The sequence below is a fragment of the Columba livia genome, chromosome Z, assembly GCF_036013475.1.
Source record: "Columba livia isolate bColLiv1 breed racing homer chromosome Z, bColLiv1.pat.W.v2, whole genome shotgun sequence".
Taxonomy (NCBI): domain Eukaryota; kingdom Metazoa; phylum Chordata; class Aves; order Columbiformes; family Columbidae; genus Columba; species Columba livia.
This window is the reverse complement of record NC_088642.1, coordinates 40,870,403-40,891,462: the sequence shown is the minus strand read 5'-3', so window position 1 is coordinate 40,891,462 and position 21,060 is coordinate 40,870,403. Positions and strand designations below refer to the sequence as shown.

The 21,060-nt window shown below is 38.9% G+C and overlaps 1 protein-coding gene across 11 annotated transcripts in view; it reads right to left on the bottom strand.

The window, feature by feature from the left end:
- ST8SIA4 (ST8 alpha-N-acetyl-neuraminide alpha-2,8-sialyltransferase 4) overlaps positions 1–21,060 on the bottom strand; it is a 127,568-nt gene that overhangs the window by 80,571 nt on the left and 25,937 nt on the right. For all 11 annotated transcript variants that reach the window (XR_010468859.1, XM_065045486.1, XM_065045485.1 and 8 more), the window contains exon 4: positions 17,841–18,134. Coding sequence is in view for 10 of the 11 variants with exons in the window: in XM_065045486.1 (XP_064901558.1) it covers positions 17,841–18,134 (294 nt within the window). In the remaining variant the exon portion in view is untranslated. The remainder of the gene's footprint in view (positions 1–17,840; positions 18,135–21,060) is intronic.

Here is a 21,060-nt window from a genome sequence, read left to right as displayed (position 1 = left end):
GAGAATGAAATTAATAGTAAACAGGTGGATCTAAGTATTTGAAAAGGACACTACATCTTCTTAGGAGTTTCTGTACAGGAATAAAGACGTAATGAGGAAAAAGATATAATAAAGAGCCTCTCACAATTTCAGAATATAAAATAAAATATTTTCTTCTGCTTGTCATATTCAGATATCTCACAAAAAGCAAGTTTATCTGTTTGGTTTATCTTAAAAATGAAAAATATATCCAAACTCTGTACACAAAATATGGTACTTTGCAACTTGTGATCAAGTCTACTTCAAATGAAAAGAACGTAAGTAATGCAATGAATGAAACAGTTAGAGTCATTCAGCACACTAGTCTGAAGATTCCTATAGATCATTTGATATCCGCAAATCTCTGGCTCCCAACCTTTGCTTGAATTCATAAAAGTGGTTGTGTGGTGTTAGTAGCCTTTGTGATTTTGGTCATGAAATATATGTGTCATCACCTTAGTCAGTCAAATAGCTACTCTAATACGAAACTTAGTTAAGGCTGACTTTAGAGATTCATTGATGCAGTACATGTTTTAAATAATAAGCATTTTTGCACCTTCTTTCAGTTTCTGGAGTCTTCTTATATCTTCACTTTTAAGCCTAATGATACCCTTCTTAACTATTTATCTGGCATGCAATATGAGGAAAGCAACTTATCAGACCTACAAAAGACATTATATTTTTTCTCATAACCAATATTTAGATCTTCACCCATGACCTAACACTGCTAAGTCCAACTCTAAATCATGTCCCTGAGAACCACATCTATGCGGCTTTTAAACACCTCCAGCGATGGTGACCCAACCACTTCCAGGAGCAGCCTGTTCCAATGCCTGACAACCCATTCAGTGAAGTCTTTCCTAATATCCAATCTAGCACAACTTGAGGCTACTTCCTGTTGTCATATCACTTGCTACTTGGGAAAAGAGACCAACATCTTCCCTGCTACAACCTCCATTCAAGTAGTTGTAAAAAGTGATAGGGACTCTCCTCAGCCTCTGTTTTTCCAGACTATTTTTTCTCCTGCATCCACTAGAAGGCAGAGATTCTCCTTTGCCCTCCTTTTGTTGCTCATGTACTTTTTTGTTGCCTTTTACAGCAGTAGTCAGATTCAGCTCTATTTGGGCCTTCGTCCTTCTACTTTTCTTCCTGCATAACTTCACGGCATCCTTGTATTCCTCTTGAATAACCTGCCCCTTCTTCCAAAGGCTATAAATTCTCCTTTTATACCTGAATTCTAGCCAAAGCTCTCTATTGAGCCAGGTCTTCTTCCCTGCTGGCTTGTCTTTCAGCACACGTGGACAACCTGCTCCTGTGCCTCTAAGATTTCCTTCTTGAAGAGCTACCAGTCTTCCTGGACTTCTTAGTCCTTCAGGACTCTGTCAACCAGTGTGTAAAGAAGTCCAATGGGGATTTAATTACTACTTTAACACAAGCACTGTAGCATAAAAAATATGGATACAGTGGAGTTATTCAGCAGTAGGTCTAAAACAAACAGATAAAAGTGGAATTCATTGCGACAGGATGTTTTGGATGTCTACGACCAACTGACTAAAAAGATACAAATTGTTAAAGTTCACACACATAGTGGTGCAGATTAAGTTCCTTCTCAAGGTTTTGCCCAGCTGTTACCATGGCAGTACACATCACAGGGTAAACGCTTGACCTTTCCTCTGTTTCTAACTTTCCTCCTAAGCCTCTGTGTTGGCCTCTGGCACTGCTAAGACCACAGGCTAGAGACTGTACTAGCCACTTTCATGTTCTTGAACCCAGTGTCTGCTTTGTCTAGAAAGTGTTAGCTAAAATAACTTCCTCAAGCTTAATAAAGCCTTTCATGCTTTCATGTTTTCAGTGGGGTTAATCACATCAACCATATGAACAACCATTCAACTGACCCTCTTAATTTATGTGAATATGTTAATTAAAAATGCATTATTTGTCCTCTTCTTAATGACATATGCCATGGGCAGGGGGCTGCACACAAGTGATGTAGAGTGTGAAAGAATTAAAGTGTGGAGAATAACACTGAGAGTGTGACAGCCAGCACAGAAACACTGATGAGTGTATTCTAAGATCTACTTTACAGTTTTCAATGTACAATATTTTGAAATAGGATACAAAAAACCCCAGTTCATTAAAAGAAACAATGCACTTTGTGAAGAGCTGAAACCTGGCCCAAAATTCTAATTTGCTTTTCGGCAAACCTACTTCACTACTTTAATGTTAATAGTTGTTTTTTTTGTTTGGGGTTTTTTCCTTTACCCATTCATCTAATGCTGTCAAGTAAATTCAAATTCTTGCATACAAAGCAGATTTCAAGGACCACCTGAGTAGTTTCACTCTGCCTAGAAATATTCCTTGGCAAGAGAAGAAAACAACCAGTGGTATCAACAGTGAACACAGTCATGTTACATTTCTTATATTGCCATAGCTCAACAAGAGCATGGCCAGCAGGCTGCCATTCAGTGCCAATGTCATTGCAGAGAATTTTAATGACTCTGACCATAGTCTTCACTGGCTATGGGAAAATAATTAAGAATATATTAAAGCTCACCTTTACCTGTCTTCAAATAAAATTATTCAGCTTCCCTGGTGCAGGAGACTATTCTGCTAGATGTTCAAAATTCTAAATTTTGGAAAAATCCAAGCTGATTCCCATAAAAACTTATGCCTGTATACAAAACTGCTTGTACAAAATGTGTTTCAACTGATGCCAGATCACTGTTGTCACTTAGCCATGACACTTCGGTGAATGCTCTTTCATTTTCACGCTATTATGAGGTACACTGTATCTGTGAAATTGGTTAATGCCTATGTGCCCATATGGATAAAGCCATTCAAAACTCAGTAGAGTAAGAAGATTGGTGACTCTTTGTCAAAAAATAACAACTTTCATAAAGATGCTATAAAATGTCAAAATTCCTTGTTTTAAGGTGAGCCTTACTTGGTTTGTTACAGTAGCACATAGTAAAACCCCACAGAACTGACTTCAAGCAACAGGAGCAGCAAATCTTACAGAAAAAAAAAAAAAAAGAAATTAAAATGAACACAAATTTAAGCAATAAACAAAGCACATTTATTGCTGTCCAAGACCACACAATCTGGTTAATTTTGCATTAATCTGCAGATACAGTTGGAATACTTATCTATGCATATTTTAAAAAGCAATTTAAATTATCTTGAAAAAGACTGTATGTGGGAAAGTTAACAACGATTTAACAGCTAGTTCACCGATGAAAATATTTGCCATCAGTGTAAATACTAATAATGTACTAACCTTTTCTAGAAGGTCCATAATGAACCAGACTGTAAAGCAATATCTTACATTAAATTTCAATCTTTAGGCTCAATGAAAGCAACAGGAGTGCAGATGCTAGCCTAGGCCTACGTATCTTTATTTTGCAAGTTACACATAGCACTAAATGTCTCCAAGTGCTTCTGTGAAAAGATAACTGATGCAGCTTCCAAAACACTAAAACATGTCAAGAACGTATGTATTTTTTTCAAAAAAGACAGTCATGGTGTGATTGAGGGTTATTTGATTCCATTCCCTGAGCAATATACTAATGATCACACTGTCTACACATTTCTCAGGTTTTAAGCTTTGGTCCTTTCAACATTCCCTTAGTAGCTTCCAAAAGCCAAGGTCACTTTTGTTATTTATTTTTGGTAGAAGAGCTTTTTTCCTGATTATCATTTGTCTTCTAGACAAGCTATTGACTGTCATGTATGATTAGCCACACAATATTTTTTCAGTGGTGAGGGAAGGGGCATCTTCTCTTACTTTATTTTCATGGTTTTCTCACAATGCAAGTAACATTCATAACAACCTTTTGTTGACATCTGTGGGATACTTTAGTCTTCAGGCTGTGTTTAAATCCTCAGCATTTTCAAGGGAAAAACCTGAACGGAGCTCTTCACAGCTCCTTTTCACCTTCTCCTTTCTGAAAGTGTTCAAGCTTCTGGGAAATCACTTAGATCACTTATTATTGTGACTTTTAAGCCACAGAAATGACCTTTAAACCTCATCTAGTACAACTGCCTCTGCCATGGATAGGGGCATCTTCCACTAGATCAGGTTGCTCGAAGACCCATCCACCCTGACCCTGAACACTTCCAGGAATGGGGCATCCACAGCTTCTCTGGGCAACCTGTTCCAGTGTCTCACCATCATAATAAAACATTTCTTCCTTTTGTCTAATCTAAACGCTCCCTCATTCAGTTCAAAACCATTGCCCCTTGTCCTCTCACTACAGGCCTTGGTAAAAGGTCTCCATCTTTTTTATAAGCCCTCTTAAAGTACTGAAAAACTGCAATAAGGTCTTCCCAGTGCCTTCTCTTCTCCAGGCCGAACAAACCCAGCTCTCTGTCTTTCTTCACAGAAGAGATTTTCCAGGTTTCTGACCATTTTTATTGCCTTCCTCTGGATGTGCTCCAACAAGTCCATGTCTTTCTTGCACTGGTTAACTCCAGGGCAGGATGCAGGACTCCAGGTGGAGTCTCACAAGAGTTGTGTAGAGGCCAAGAATCACCCCTCCTGCCTTGCTGGCCATGGTTCTTTCCGTGCAGCTTAGGATATGACTCGCTTTCTGGGCTTCAGGCATAAATTGCCAACTCATATACAAAGACATGAAGATATGTTAATGTTTCCTTCAGGTTAACAAATTCTGACCTGCTCAAATAAACCTTTTTTTCTTTTTCCTTTTTCCAATTTCTGGCCATAAACTAGAACCTACCACTGATAAATAATAAAACTGCGTCAATTTCTTTTTGTTTTATGCCATCCTGTCATTATAAATGAATGCACTACCTCCACACTTAAAATATAAAAGTCTGTGTGTCAGCCTGTAAGTTCAATTCAATCTATTTTTGATTAATATAGACAGAACCTGCATCAAGTACATTGTTTTGTATTACACATGGGTTACAAGCTGCAGCATTAATGGGCTTTTTTTACCCTTAACTTCCAACGAAGACTACCTTTTCATATATTTTATTCTTGCCCCATGGAACTCCTTAACACATGCATATATTAAGTGCTAAGATAAAACCTTAAAAAAATTACAGAGAACACTTGAAAAGAGTGACCCTTAGGTGTAAAATTCACAATCAAAAAGCATCTATGAGAATTTATGAGGATTTGAAATGGAAGGTGTGAGATGTGTTTATACGGTTCATAAACAGCCAAATGTAAGAAAATACAAAATAAACGTCTGTAGCAAGGCAGAGTAGCACTGATGAGAAAACAGCACAAAAGCAAAAGCACCTGATTAACTGCGAAAAAAACCAGAACCGACAAGTTGAATAACAAACCCAAGCAACTATTTGCCATAATTTGATAGTCCTCCTTTTTCCTTTGTTTCATTCTTTCTGTACGAATTCACAGAAGAGAAACTATTTTCCTACATCTAGAGCTACAAAGCACAGCTACAAACTGACTGAGGGATGTTCCCATTAAAAACTTCTCTGTGACTTGTCAATGTACTAATTTAGCAAGCTTTTTCTTTCTTCTCAACTTTCTTCCTGCTCCACATGCTAGCACTGCAAAGGTCAGGTTAGAGCAAAAGGTGTAATCTCAGTTATATGGAAGTTTACAGGTGTATTGTGATTTGTTTCAGTAGGGCTTGGGTTTCATCCACATAATTTAACAGCAATATTTCCTCATTACACCTTTTCATTAATGCTATTCTCTCTGTTACACAAGTATCTCCCAATTTCCTACAACACATTTGGAAAGAAATACCTGGTTGGAACGTCATAAACAATCTAGAAGACAGTTCAGCTGAGTCCCTTCTACGGTCTGCAGGTTTTTGTGAAAGTCCAAGCTTTCACTACTTGGCTGTCTTTTATGACCACGGAGGAAGGTGCAAAGCATGCAGGAAATATTTTCTGAGTTTGTTGACTGGAAGGATGCTCCTAGCATACAGTTTTACAGAGCTACGTAACAGCTAGTGATAATAGCAACAGTCCTCTGTCACTCATCATTGGAGACAGCAAGACATTCAGAGAATTTGAGTTAATGCTAATGCTCATGACCAGCGAATATGCTAAGCATAATTGGAGAAAGATGCTGTGCTGCTTTGCTTATGCAGTTGTGCTAATGTGTTTCAATTAGAGCATGTCTCTGCTATTCCAGATGAACACACTTCTTCTGACCAGTGACTTCAAGTAGTGCTGAACAGTGCAGTTTCCCTTTGTGATTAGACATACACTAGGGAATATGTAAACACCTCTAAACCCCTTTTAACGGGTTATCAAGTCAGACTTCTATACAAATCTTTAGAGACTAAAGATTAGAGCACCACTATGTCTCCATTCCCCAATCAACAGTTCAATACAAGCAAATAATGCTTACAGAAGTTAAGCATACTGACAGTGACAACGGAATACTTTGGCAGGAAAAACAGGTGTTGGATTACTATTCTGGAAAAGCACAATCGGCCCAGTCCTAACAAAACAGTTATAAAATTAAGAAAAAGAAAGCAAATTTATTTTAAGTAAATGGTGCTGACAATGCAGGTATGTTGAAGAGGGAGCCAATTGCTTTTTTTCCTCTCATATATATTGTAAATATTACTAATTTCCTTCTCTAAAAAGAGCATTGGCATAAGCTCGGAAGCGATGAAGCAAAGGGCTGCATGGAAGGAAGAGAAAAATCATAATTAGATTGGAGATGGCACAAGAATATTTTCTTGTAGAGAAGGATCTGCCTTTGCATTCACAACTCATTTTCTATTCAGTAAAACAAGACTACCTACCAAACTCTTTCACACAGAGAAACACACATAGAGGTAGCGGAAATAGGGCAAAACAGAGCATCAAATCATGGAAAAGTGACAGACAAAAGTCTGTAGTGTATAAAAAACCCCACATTTCCTAACAGCAAAATGAGAAGGCAGTCTTAGAAGACAGGTATTTTACTTCACTAAGATTTTCAAGTTTTTAGGACACTTATAGCCTAAGCTTATAGTTTGATTGACAATTACACTGTCTCTGTTTCTGATGCAAAACTCCCACCTCCACTAAAGGAAAAGCTCTGCCTTGAGTGGTCACCACTGCTGAAAAACCTTCCTTTCCTCTTACTGTCTTACTGTTACTTACTGTTATGCTAAAAGTCATAGTATACTGCCAGTGGCTTTACTAAGTTACCACCTGTCCTGTCCCACTTGGTGGGGTGATGGAGGAGTTAACTTTTGGACACTCTGTGCGGTAGCCTGGGCTAACAATAGTTACTCAAGATGTTCAATTAAATACCAAATTTACTAAAAAACTCAGTGGAATTACAGTGAATAGTGGCTTGGCAGAAGTTTGTAACTAAATCATAAAACTTAGCAAGACTTCAACAAGAAAACTCAAAATGATATTACACTTCAGTGCCTAGAATAAAGCTAGAAGAAGAAAAAGGAAGAGAAAAGAGAGATAGATTAAGATATCAGAAGAAAGGTAAGATTTCACCACTCTTGAGATCAGTTGTTCCAGCAAAGAGTCTCAGGGGCATTGTGGTGCTATGAGTCCTCAAACTGACAGTACAATCAATCACTCCGCTGCCTCCCACTCTCCACCAGTGTCCCTAGTGAGAAAGTTTTATAACACTGTTCATTGCCTTGCGAGATAGAAGAGGGCGTCTCACCTCCTCCCTCTGCTCACTCTTCATGCTAGTCGAGAAAATTGTTCCAGAAGTGAGTCAGTGGTTTCGGTGGTCCCAAAAGTGTCTAGAAGTGAGTAGTTTTGTCTGCTAGGGGTAACTGGTCACTTATGATTTCTCCTAGTGGTTGACTGTCCGCTAGATGACCCCTCCCCATTATCCATGCATGAAGCCTGAGGCCTTGGTAGGCCTCAAGGAAGAAACACTGTTAATTGCCTTTATCTCAAAAATTTATGCCTTTGTTTTGCAGAGGCCTTGAGGAAAAAGAGTTTCTGCCTTCACAGCACTTACCTATTTCCAAAGTTGCAAAAACCAGCTGTTTAATGCATAACATATAACATTAATACATCCTTTGTTTTGCAAAGGATAGTGGGTCTCTTGAAGGCTGTCACACCACCAGCCATGTAATTAGCAGAAATTTAAAGCAAGATCTTCAGTCTGAACTCAAGCTACTCAACTTAAAGTCATCCCTGTTATAGAAATGGAGCGTGTTTACACATTGGCACATTTCCCGCGTATTTTGTACAGGAATCTTGCTTCGCGTATTACAAACAAGTTTAGAGAAACTGAAAACAAAAAGAGCAAGACAGACTTCCTCTTCTCTTTCACCTCTGTTTCAGAGGATGATCATCAAAACAAAATAGCAACAGTGGCGTAGCAATCTCATGAGTTAAAACGAGGAGATTTCAGGAAAATTTTGTACACTACAACAGCCTTTCTGCATTACCCTTTCCAGTGAGATGCCTAGTGTTCGCTAAATGGATTCAGTAGGAAAAGGACAGATGTTTGCTGCCACCAACATCAGAGAGCTGAGATTTCCAAATGCATGAGCCAAATCTTTGTCTACCCATATGCTCTCAAACCCATCCTTCTCGCTCCCAGAATTCATTCAATTCACCTTCTAACTGACTCCACAGCTGGCTAGCATCATCTCTAGGCACCTGCTCCCACCGTGAAATGTCCCTGGGGTCTCAGAGAAAACCACAAACTACAATGAATCAGTTTCCCTGTGAAAACCCATGACAAACCGCTCGCAGGTAGCAGAAATCCAAATTGCTCTCAGTGGACTACAGGTCAAACCCTGTGTTTTATTTCCAGTGACAACTTAGAGCAATCCCTACAGCTGGCCACGCTGCACCTTCTCTGCCACTGCATGGCCCACAACTATGCTTGTGAGGTTTCCTGCAGCCATGCAGCTTCCTAGCTGGTCACTGTTCAATGAGAGGACAACACACTGTGGCATTGAAGGAGGGGTTCCCTCCCTGATCCTGTTTTTATTGGTCCTCAAGGTTTCACTTCAGGGATTTTAAAATGACTGCTAGCTCTGCAAAGGAAGATAAAAAGAAACAATGAACCTATTTTCTGAAAGCTGCTTGTCATTCAGAGCTATGTTGCTCTGTTGCATCTTCTATATGTATCTATATATCTTCTCTGTCCCTTACAGGTTAAAGGTGAGAAAGGCCTTATCTGGGAAGTTCATGCCAAACATGTATCTTTCAAACAGTTTGCAAAGCCCACAGAGGGTTTTTACAGTCTGGAAGATAAGAAGATACTGTCCTCTTAGCCTTTCTGTATGTTTCATCTGAAGCTGAAGATTTTGATATAAGCATAAGCTGTGCCACCTGTTGGTTTCAGTATTACTCTGATAAACGCATTACTTCCTCTTTGCCAACACTTCCGGTGAATGTGGCCACATTCATACTGAAATAGAAAAAATAAAAATAAAAATCCCCTCATGAGCCTCCAAAATGTTCTGAAACCAGCAGTTGCACTTTTTCTTGGTAGGCAACATTTACAGGTCTTCTTTGCTTGCAAGTTTTAAGAAAATGATTACTCATTCTGGTTTGAAATTCCCCTGTATCCCACTGCTTACCAACAAAGTACAACTAAGTTTAAAATGAAAAGCAAGTTCTAGCAATAATTTTCTCTAGGTCAACTTTCTTTGACTACTTCACTAAATATATGCTTAAAAAATGCAAATATGACTCTTGTGCTCACCAAATACAGAACTGAAAATGTAAATAAGTTGTCTCCAGAGTGCCCAGGAGTTATATCAACTCTTATAGCAATATAGAAATATTGTTTAAAAAAAAAAAGTGTTGGTTTTTGTGTTTGTTTTTTTGTTTGTTTGTTTTTGTTTTTGGTTTTTTTTACATTTCAGAAGGAGCAGCTATTTCCTAATTTTTCATGTGGCCCATTAATTCACTTGTCAAAGACTGAAAGACAAATCTCAAAAGAGGACTTCAATATAGCAACCTTATAGTATTAAACTCATAACACACAATGTTAATCTCTTATACATATATAGAGATATCCTTATGTCTATGCAGCAGCATAAGGACAGCAGGACATGTAAGAACAGGATTCACAGGAACAAACTCTGCTGAAAGAGATGCATAAGAGAAAAAACATAGAGAGGCAGACACTTCAGTCTAGCCTGGGAAGGAAAATAGGACTGATGGGAGATTTAAATCTCATTCCATCCAAAATGCAGGCACCTACCATCTAACTGTACCTTCTAACACCGAAGAAAAATAATCCAGACCCATCATCTGATGAATCCATTATTTTACAGCATCATAGAATGTTAGGGATTGGAAGGGACCTCAAAGGATCATCTAGTCCAATCCCGCTGCTGGAGCAGGAACACCTAGATGAGGTTACACAGGAAGGCGTCCAGGCGGGTTTTGAATGTCTCCAGAGTAGGAGAATCAACAACCTCCCTGGGCAGCCTGTTCCAGTGCTCTGTCACCCTTACTGAGAGGAAGTTTTTTCTCAAATTTAAGCGGAACCTCTTGTGTTCCAGCTTGATCCCATTACCCCTTGTCCTATCATTGTTTGCCACCGAGAAGAGCCTGGCTCCATGCTCATGGCACTTACCCTTTATATATTTATAAACATTAATGAGGTCCCCGCTTAGTCTCCTCTTCTCCAAACTAAAGAGACCCAGCTCCTGAAGCCTTTCTTCATAAGGGAGGTGCTCCATTCCCTTAATCATCTTCGTTGCCCTACGCTAGACCCTCTCCAGCAGTTCCCTGTCCTTCTTGAACTGAGGGGCCCAGAACTTGACACAATATTCCAGATGTGGTCTCACCAGGGCGGAGTAGAGAGGGAGGAGAACCTCTCTTGACCTGCTAACCACCTTGCTTCTAATAAACCCCTGGATGCCATTGCCCTTCCTGGCCAGGACACAGTGCTGGCTCATGGTCATCCTGTTGTCCACCAGGACCCCCAGGTCCCTTTCCTCTACACTGCTCTCTAATATGTAATTTCCCAACCTATACTGGAACCTGGGGTTGTTCCTGCCCAGATGCAGGACTCTACTCTTGCCCTTGTTATATTTAATTAAATTTTCCCCTGCCTAGCTCTCCAGCCTGTCCAGGTCTCGCTGGATGGCAGCACAGCCTTCTGGCGTGTCAGCCACTCCTCCCAGTTTGGTGTCATCAGCAAACTTGCTGACAGTGCACTCTATTCCCTCATCCAAGTCATTGTTGAATATATTGAATAGTACTGGTACCAGTACTAACCCTTGAGGGACTCCACTACATACAGGCCTCCAACTGGACTCTGTCCCAACTCTCTGGCTTCTTTCCTTCAGCCAGTTCACAGTCCACCTCACTACCTGATCATCCAGACCACACTTCCTCAGTTTAGCTTCCTTCAAAACATATTCTGTGCTTAAAACATAACTAGGCAAGACAGCACTGACCTCATCACCCGGCGTCTTTATCTCCCATGCGTCTGAAATACAGCAATGCTCACCCTTTTTCTCACTTTGTAACTTAAGTCTCTTAATTCTTTGATGAAAACTGCAACAGGCATCTCTGGAAAGCCTATACTTGGCTAATGTAGCAAATGCAGCAATTCCATTCCTCGCATGGTAGGCTGACTGTGGCCAGCAGCCAAGCACCCACACAGCTGCTTTCTCACTCCCTGCTCCCTCCTTGGAGGAATGGTGGAGAGAACAGGAAGAGCAAGAGCAAGAAAACTCCTGGATCAAGATAAAGACAGCTGACTAGGTGAATGAAAGAGTCAATCGCTTGCCACCACACAGAAACAGCCCCACCTTGTCTATCAGCAAAAGTCAACATAGAAAACCTCCACTCCTTCTCTTTCCGCTACCATAGTTTTAGTTCTTCCTGAGCATAATGTTATATGGTATTGCATCTCCCTTTAGTCAGTTCAGGTCAGCTGTTTTGCCTGTGTCGCTTCCCAGCTTTTTGCCCACTACCAGCCTACTCATTGGTAGGTGAGACATGGAGAAGGCTTTGGGACTCTGCAATCACTGTTCAGCAGCAGGCACAACACTGGCCTGTTACCAACACTGTTTTACCCACAAATCCAAAACACAGCACCTGTATTTTGGGACAGAGCTGTCATGAAGGAAGTTAACTCTATCCCAGCCAGACCCAGTACACCTTAGAAAGAGGAAGGACCAGGAGCCTTTCTCCTATATGGTGGAGAAATACTCTAAACCTTGTGCTCTTTGTGTAAAAGGAAGAGACGGACTGATTTCCCACAAGGTGTGGCTGTCGGAAAGGTAACCATTGGCCTTGGCATTTGATAACTTCAGACAAAATGCCCAAATGCTACTCAGTGCTTCTGAGTTGAAGCACTGAAATCTTTATCCATATACAAACAAGAACCCAGAGACTTCAAATAAACCCATAAAAGCATTCTTGAAGAAACTCATGTGCACTAAAAAGTGAGGTTACAGAAGATACTACACCAAGTTGCTCCTTTCTATACTGATACCACTGTAAGGATTGTCCCAGTGTATTATTTCATTGAAGGACTGGGCTGTTTATTCATTTTCACAAAGAAGCCTATAACTTGATTTGGAGTATAAGATACAAGTATAAGGAGTGTAAGGAAAACATCCGGTGGCATCTGTGCAGAAAGAAAAGCCATACTCTTTTCTTGGTACAGCTCTGCAAATGCCAATGTGGCAGCTAGAAGCACAATACTGAAGAATTACAAGAGGAACAATCTCAAGCATGTGCATCCATTTCTATCTTCTCTCTTTGGTTTGGGCTTCTTGTTTTGCCCCCATTGATAAAGCTCTCCTTTCCCTCAAAAAGTGACATAACTTGCTTGACAGATCTTGCTAAATCTTCCTGAAACACAATACAATAGGAGATCTTTTGCAAAGGAAATAAAAGCATGTCCTGAGAAACATTGAACCAGATGATGAGGCACCCTTATGAGGTGCATGGGCCCTGCAGCCCTGGTAATTAGCTGCTAGGTTTAAAGATCAACCCTGGAGTGTCTCCAGGAATCAGAGCATCACCTCTTGCTCTCCCATTAGGAAAGGATCCTGGGAATCCAAAGAACAACTTCACACAACAGATTAAGGTCTGAAAAACCTAACTGTAACTGGCACCTCATTTGTTTGTGTAACTTACCAAACAAAGCCACTCTACTGATACGTTATGGAAGGGCAGAAGGGTACTGTAATACAGAACTCCAATGTTAACATCCATATATAAGAAAAATGGGATTGTACACTGAAAAGTAGGGAAATGTGGATTTTTTTTCTCAATATTTTTAATATTTTTATGACATGATGCAAAATACATTGTAATTTTATATTACATATAGTATAGTATTTTTTGCTTAATGGCTATTTTTAAACTATTTTGTTTTCTGCAGTGATTATTTATTCATCCATGTACTCCAAAATATCTTTTCTTAAGAAATACATTTTAGCAGTAAAGAAAAAAATGAAGTTGGTTAGCAGTAAGAAAAGAAAACAGAAGTATTTACAAAACAGATTGCTCCCAGCTGCTGGAGAAGTACTTGATTTCTGCATGTTTGAGTTTCTCCCAAGTATTTTTTTGTAATTCCCACAGCAAAGGACTCTGGAGCCATGGTGAAGTTATGTAAAAAGCCACCACACTGAAACAACAGCTGTTTGCTTTCACTAATAAAAAACCCTCTGAACTGAAAAGTGACCATAAATAGGCAAAACATACTCTTTACACACACAAAACACAGAGATTTCAGTGGGAATTCTGCCACATTTAGCACAGGATCAACTGTAATACTGCTCTTTCATAGGGAGTATCAAGGAGGAAAGGAGCTGAACACAGGAAAATCCCACAGGATGTCCATGTGATTGTTTTGTACCCAAAAGACAGGAAGGAATCTTATGTGAAGCAATTTCAGCAATATTGCTCGGAGTGACTAACAGTTTATGGAATGGCTCCAATAGGAAAAAAAGCCAAGAAAACATTCTCACACATGAAGATGAGTGTGAGAACTTTGTTTTGTGAAGTTGGGAGAGGAAATAAGAAAAAACTTCTCAGAAAACTACTGCATTGTAAAAGACTCTGTGGGGAACTGGTGTTCTGCCTCTTCAGTAGATGTCTTCAGGTATGCGCCAGCAGAAGCAGAAGAAGAGCTGTGCAAGGCTCTGGGGGTTAACTTTGGTGTCTACCTAATGTACCAACAACACGTTTAGTCTCGGGAGACCTCTCTACTCCCTCCAGGCAACTGCAGGGCAGGAGCCATAGCAGAAGGCATCTGCTGGCCTACTTTGAGGTTTGGTTGTTTGCTACCATTGGAAGTAAACAACAAGATCTGGACTGTAATCCCAGCAGGCTCAGTTCCTGTTTGCCTGCTGGTTTATGCATATTCCATTAGAGCTCTGCTACTGAGACCAGACTCTACACAGACACTGTCCACACCTCAAAGAGTACCATCTCACTTGTAAAATAATATTTAAAATAATCCTAGTGAAATAGTTCATTATTAAATCTCAGGCCTATTAAAAATCAAAGTTTCTGAAGTTTATTGTTAAATTCCATGTTAAAGAAGTAGTTGTGGGGTTTTCTCATTATATTTACCTTATAATTAATCTTCTTGGCAGTGGTATCAGAAAGTAGATATATCCTTTTAATCAATTAAGGTCTTCACTTCTATATTCTAGTTCCATCTTAAACCCTGTTATCTATTAATTTCCTCAATTACTTTATCAATAATACGTGCACAATTATGTTAAAAGTTCCATAAACCAGCTTTTAGAGACACTTGGTGAAAAAAACATCCAACTGCCCCCAAATCAGTTTCCAAACCCAATATTGTAACTTGAAATACAAACTTGTGGATCAAGAACTACAAAAGCAAAATAGAGAAAATTATCCCACAAAAGCACTTGATCTAAGTCTATTGAAGTAAAAAATCCAAACCAAATGATCATTTAAGATATGCTACAGATTAAAAAAGTAGTTATCATGTTTGACTTAGGATTTACATAATCTGTTTTAAGACTTTTAATACTTCTGATATTTTAAAGAACTGGCCATCACTCACAGAAGTTTAATAAGGCATGAAATCTGAAAAAAAGCAATTTCTTTTTCCAACACCACATTACCTTTTTATGACCCAAAAAGTGCCTGATTTGACAGGAAAAAATGCAGTTCTAAAAAATTATATCAGAATGCAGTCATTATTCTACTCTCTGATCAAGAACAACTCCCAAATACTGTGTGCTGCTCAGAAAGTTTATTTCACTAAAGGAGAAGAAAAAATAGGAGGGAGAATTTCAATTCTGTGTATGACTGCAGCAAAACTGCCCTGTTATAAAACAGTACACAGGAATACAAAATTTGGCCTCACTAGATCATAACAGAAGTGTAAAAAAGTCAATGTTCTGTCTATAGAAACTGCCTATGTCATGTGCTTTAAAGAATGATGAAAGAAAAATCTAATTTACCTGAACAATTTGGCAGTGTGATACACACAAAAAGAAATAAAGACAATGCTTCCCAAACCTTCTGCCTGCACCCTTCAGCAGTAAATGTCTCTATTAGTACTTCATATGTCAGGTTGGAATTATGAAATTTATTGATGACTAGTTATTAAATAATTTAGCCCATGATATACTACATTTCTGTATTTGCAATAAAATTTTAGGTGTATTACATTAAAAACCTCTTTGTATAAATTTAAATTTACACTGGGTATTTGTTCTTAAAAAAAAAAGCTAATTTATAATTCTGACTTTTTAGGATAGACATCTTTTTAGGCAGTTTTCAGGCCTGTTGCAGAGTTTTTAATATTTTTAGATTATGAAGACCTATAGTTGCAATATAATACATTAAAGTTTCACAGAAAAGCCTCTTTTCAACCAGCTGAATAATATGGATATGGTATAGCCCCGTCGTACACTGTATCTACAAGTATATCCGTGGTACAGGAAAAACAGCATGGGTGCATAAGTCTTTCAAAACAGGTGAATGGAATCTTTTAGCTTATTAATCATAACACCGCACATATTATTTGTCTTCATAAGAATATGCTTTCAAGATGAGGACAATGTTTATAAATATATAAAGGGTGAGTGCCATGAGGATGGAGCCAGGCTCTTCTCGGTGGCAAACAATGATAGGAAAAGGGGTAATGGGATCAAGCTGGAACACAAGAGGTTCCACTAAATTTGAGAAAAAACTTCCTCTCAGTAAGGGTGACAGAGCACTGGAACAGGCTGCCCAGAGAGGTTGTGGAGTCTCCTTCACTGGAGACATTCAAAACCCGCCTGGACATGTTCCTGTGTGACCTCACTTAGGCGTTCCTGCTCCAGCAGGGGGATTGGACTAGATGATCTCTTGAGGTCCCTTCCAATCCCAAACATACTGTGATACTGTGAACTCATAAACAGATTATATGCTTCCCCTAGATTTAACTTTGCTGTAATACAAACTTCAGTATTCTGGGCTGGTGTTTTAAGACTGCTGTCTAATAAATCTAAAGGATATTTGTTCTGAATGTGTTACTGCTAACTATATCACCTTCAAACTTGACTCACAAACACTTATTAATGTCATGCACTTTACCTACTAAAGTCAGGAGTTAGACCAAAGACAAATTTGACCTAAGATTTAGAGCACCAGTACAACAACCAGACAAAGCTGTGCAGTCGTACCAGATGACACTGCTAAGTATAATCTGAAATACAGTATAGTCTAAATTTTCAACACCAATTGTGACGGCAGAGCTTTTGTTGACTTTCTTTCAGAGACAATGTAGGTGCTAATTATTTTTTAAGACAAAGCGCCTAAAGAACCTGCACATTGGCCAACTGAAAGACTCCACATTCTGAATTACTATTCCCATTTAAGAATTTTGTCCAGATTTAGCAGATGGAAATGAGAACAGCTGTTATAAATATGAAGTAATCTTATTTATTCAGATTTTTACACACATGCAAAACTACCTATCCATGGATTATAGGCATTTTGAATACTTGAAAATTCCACACAATCAAGGCCCATAAATAGCTAAAGTGTAATCATATAACAAAACAACTATCCAAACAACTATGGAAACTGAGGAACTCAGTAGAAAATAGAAGGATTTCCAAAGGATTTCCAGATTCCAAAGTGCACAGATTACTCCACAGACAGCATAATTCAAAGAACTCAAGCTGAATATTATCATACTCTCATAATTCACTGCACGAACAGATATTGCACTACCATCATCTTCTGAACGGTTTTCATGCATAGCCCTATATGCTCATACTTGTAGTAACAAAGAAACTGTAGCCTTCAGTTGATAAGCTTGTTTAATTATGGAGTTAAAAAGCCTCTGCACAAAGCATGGCTGTAACTTTTTTGCCAAGTGATCAATATTTGCCCAAACATCTGGACAAATTCTGAAAGAGAAAGATTGCTACAAAGTCTTAGACATTTTGGGAAGGAGCTCATTATTTCCAGATCTGCTAGAGCTGATCACTTACATGGTTGTTACCTCACCCACTATACTAGTTAAATTTTATTTATCTCCATAGTTAAATTTTATTTATCTCCACAGTCTTGCCCAAAAGCAGACATGTAGCACTTTCATTGTTCTCTGATTTGATGAGTCACATATATCCTTTGAATTCAGACTACTTTTTAATTAATTTATGACTATAATTATAATAAAAATTTCTTGTACATAAAAGTGAAAAGTTATTGTGCTAATGCATTTCAGTTGTTTGCATTAGAGCAGGTTAAATAAGTGGACAACATTTATTACCCAGCTTATTTTATCACAAATGCAATCCATTACAACAATAATGGAAATATTGTACTCCTTCTAACATTCTACTTGAGCTTTATTCTGCCTGCTAGCAATTCTAGTTATGAGCTTCATTGTGCCAAGGACAGACCAGTCTTTTCCAGTCACTTACCCTCTGACAGCATGAATAAGTCTCAGTGATGGATAGGCGGTTCGCACCTTCAATTTATTCTTAAGGATTAAAGCATTAACCCATTCCACATGCTTCTCTCCACCTTTGACCATGAAAGCAGGGATCCAGAGGACACTGTCATTCAGCATGGACAGCCTATGCACAAATTTTTCTCTGTCATTCTCATTCCGAAAGCCTCCAAATGCTCTTTGTACAACTGATGGGTTCATGGTTATAAAATCAGATTTAGTTCCCACATCGGCAGCAAACTCCACCACAGGAGCTAGATTGCACCTGTAGAGGAAGAAATTAATGGAAAATGAAAATAAATATGAAATATTAACTCAGAAAATTATATGCATGAAGGGAAAGCTGAAAATGAACATGCAAGTCCATATCAATTTAACATCAGAAAGAAATACTAGTGGTAATAGGGATGATAACATGTAGAGTTTTACCCAATATGGACATGCATTAGACAATTTGAAAAAAAAAAACATTAAATGTACATAAAGCTGTGAGGAAAAAACAAAGTTTTTTGTACATTTGAAAACCATGTCATCATGCTTTAAAATGCATCAACAGCTAGTAGTAGTATTGATGACTGTGCTTTCCATGACACCTATTAACTTTCACCAGTGTTAATCTGTCAACACGTTACCAATAGCTCACACTGAAAGGAAGTCATGCTAGCCAATTAAAGTATAAATGATACAGGTTAGTCACAGCATTTTTTTACAATACACTATTAAAATATGTTTTATAAATGAACATTACCCCATGTTAAATTAATTTTTGGCATTTTGGGTTTTGCTATTGTCACTGCAGCTGATTGCATGTTTCAAAAATTAGTATTTTAATTTCACTTAGAAATTGATTTCTTTTTCCTTGATGTCTTGTTTTCAAACCTCATTTAATTTTGTAGTAGCTTTGTGCTTTTTTCTAGGCTTGAGAAAAAGGCCTCATCAAGCCTTTTTTTCAACAGTTTTTTACCTCACTTACATAAATACATATATATGTAATCACACAAAGATAGTATTCTCCACGGGCAGCATTGGATGCGGGTGACAAAACGCAATTCAAAAACTATTTGTGATTTCAGTGATTGAAACGGATCACCTCCACAACATCCTCAGTGAATTAGCCTGTAGCTGCTATGCCCCAAATAAGTATCCTGATATACCAAATTTTCACAACGTAACAAACTGCTCTGTAGAGATGAAAGATGCAAAGCAGCAATGTGGGTAATAGGTACTTCAATACATGTGCATGTTATTATACTTTGAATATAAATAGTGTTCCATTAGTTCTGCAGTTATTTTCTGGTACATTAAACTTTTTACGTCAGCTTATCCCCTAGCATCTTCTAATGGGCAGATCTCCAATGTCATATAAAAATAACTGAAGTCAGCAGGGCAATATTAACACCACCTGATGACCTAGTCCTGACTGATAATACTAATTCCTCACAACATAATTTTCATTCTGTAATTATCAGCTAAAGTTTGTGGTCCTGTATGTTCTTAAGACCATAAAGCCTTCTATGACAAAGTAACTTGCTTGGTCGACAAGGGCCAAGCGGTGGATGTTGCTTGATTTCTCCAAGGCTTTCTGTACCATTTCCCACCTCCTCCTCCTAGAGAAACTGATGCATTATGGTCTAGACAAGTGGCCTCTGCAGTGGGTGGGGAACTGGCTGACAGGCCATACCCAAAGGGTAGTGGTGAATGACTCCTTTTTCAACTGGAAGGCTGACACTAGTGGGATCCCCCAGGGATCAATGTTGGACATAACTCTGTTCAACATCTTGATAAATGATCTGGATGATGGGATTAAGTGTACCTTGATGAATTTTGCCAATGACACCAAACTGAGTGGGGAAGTGGACACTTCATAAGGGAGAGCCACTCTGCAGGATGACCTGGACAGAACAGTGGGCTAACAACAACCTTATGAAGTTAATCAAAGACAAGTGTAAGGTTTTGCACCTGGGAGAACATAATTCAGGAGTGCAGCACAGGCTGGGATCCATCCAGCTGGGAAGCAGTTCTGTGGAAAGAGACCTGGGTGTTCTGGTGGACAAGAAGCTCAATATGAGCAGACAGTGTGCTGCTGTGGCAAAGGTCAACAGGATGCTGGGCTGCATCAACAGGGGCATCACCAGCAGAGACAAAGAAGACATCCTGCTGCACTCAGTGTGTGTCAGTCCACACCTGGAATACTGTGTTCAGTTTTCATCCCTGCTATTCAAAAATTATGTGGACAGGCTGGAGAGGGTCTAGGGAAGGGCCACAAAGATGATCAATGGACTGGGAAGTTGCTATATGAGGAATGGCTGAGAGAACTCAGCTGGTTCAGCTTTGAGAAAAGCTGGCTTAGTGGAGACCTCATCACCATGTTCCAGTATTTAAAGGGTGGCTAAAAAGGAGACTCCCTTTTTGCAAGGAGTTACATGGAAAATATTGGGGGTGATGAGTACAAGTTACTCTTGGGGAGATTCTGATTGGACACAACAGGGAAATCTTTGCCATGACAACAATTAGCCATTGAAGTAATCTCCCCAGTGAAGTGGTGGATTCCCCAACGTTGGACACTTTTATGTTTCAGCTTGACAGGATGCTGGGCCATCTTGTCTAGACTATACTTTTGCCAAGAAAGGTTGGACCAGATGACCCTTGTGGTCCCTTCCAGCCTGGTATTCTATGATTCTTTGAAATGAAACTTTTCTTTTTTTTTTTTAAGTTGTCATTGCTATATCAAGTCTATCAGGAAGAATAAATAGAAACTGTAATTTACTGAGATTCCTCTTTCCCACATGCTGCATTACAGACTGCAACTATATGATTGCTTACAATTTTACTCAAACGCACAATTTTTTGTAATGTACCATCACCTTCCATTCATTCTAAAACAACTTCAGTATTGCCTTCATCTTAGTCTACCTACAAGTATCTGGGCTGCAGTTTAAAGCTGAGCCAGACAAACTTGCTACGAGGTTACTGAGAATATGAGAACATGTTCTAATTACCAGTCACACATAGCACTGAAGATTTACTTAGGCAATTAAGCAACCACCTGTAAATATGAGCATTGTATAAAGGTTTGTAAACCTCCTTCTCCTGAGCCCAGGCTACTGACTCTTTCCACACAAAATGATTAAATGTGGCTTCTCCCAGCAGAAAATAATTTTGCAAAATAATAGCTTGCATGAGTTCCTTTG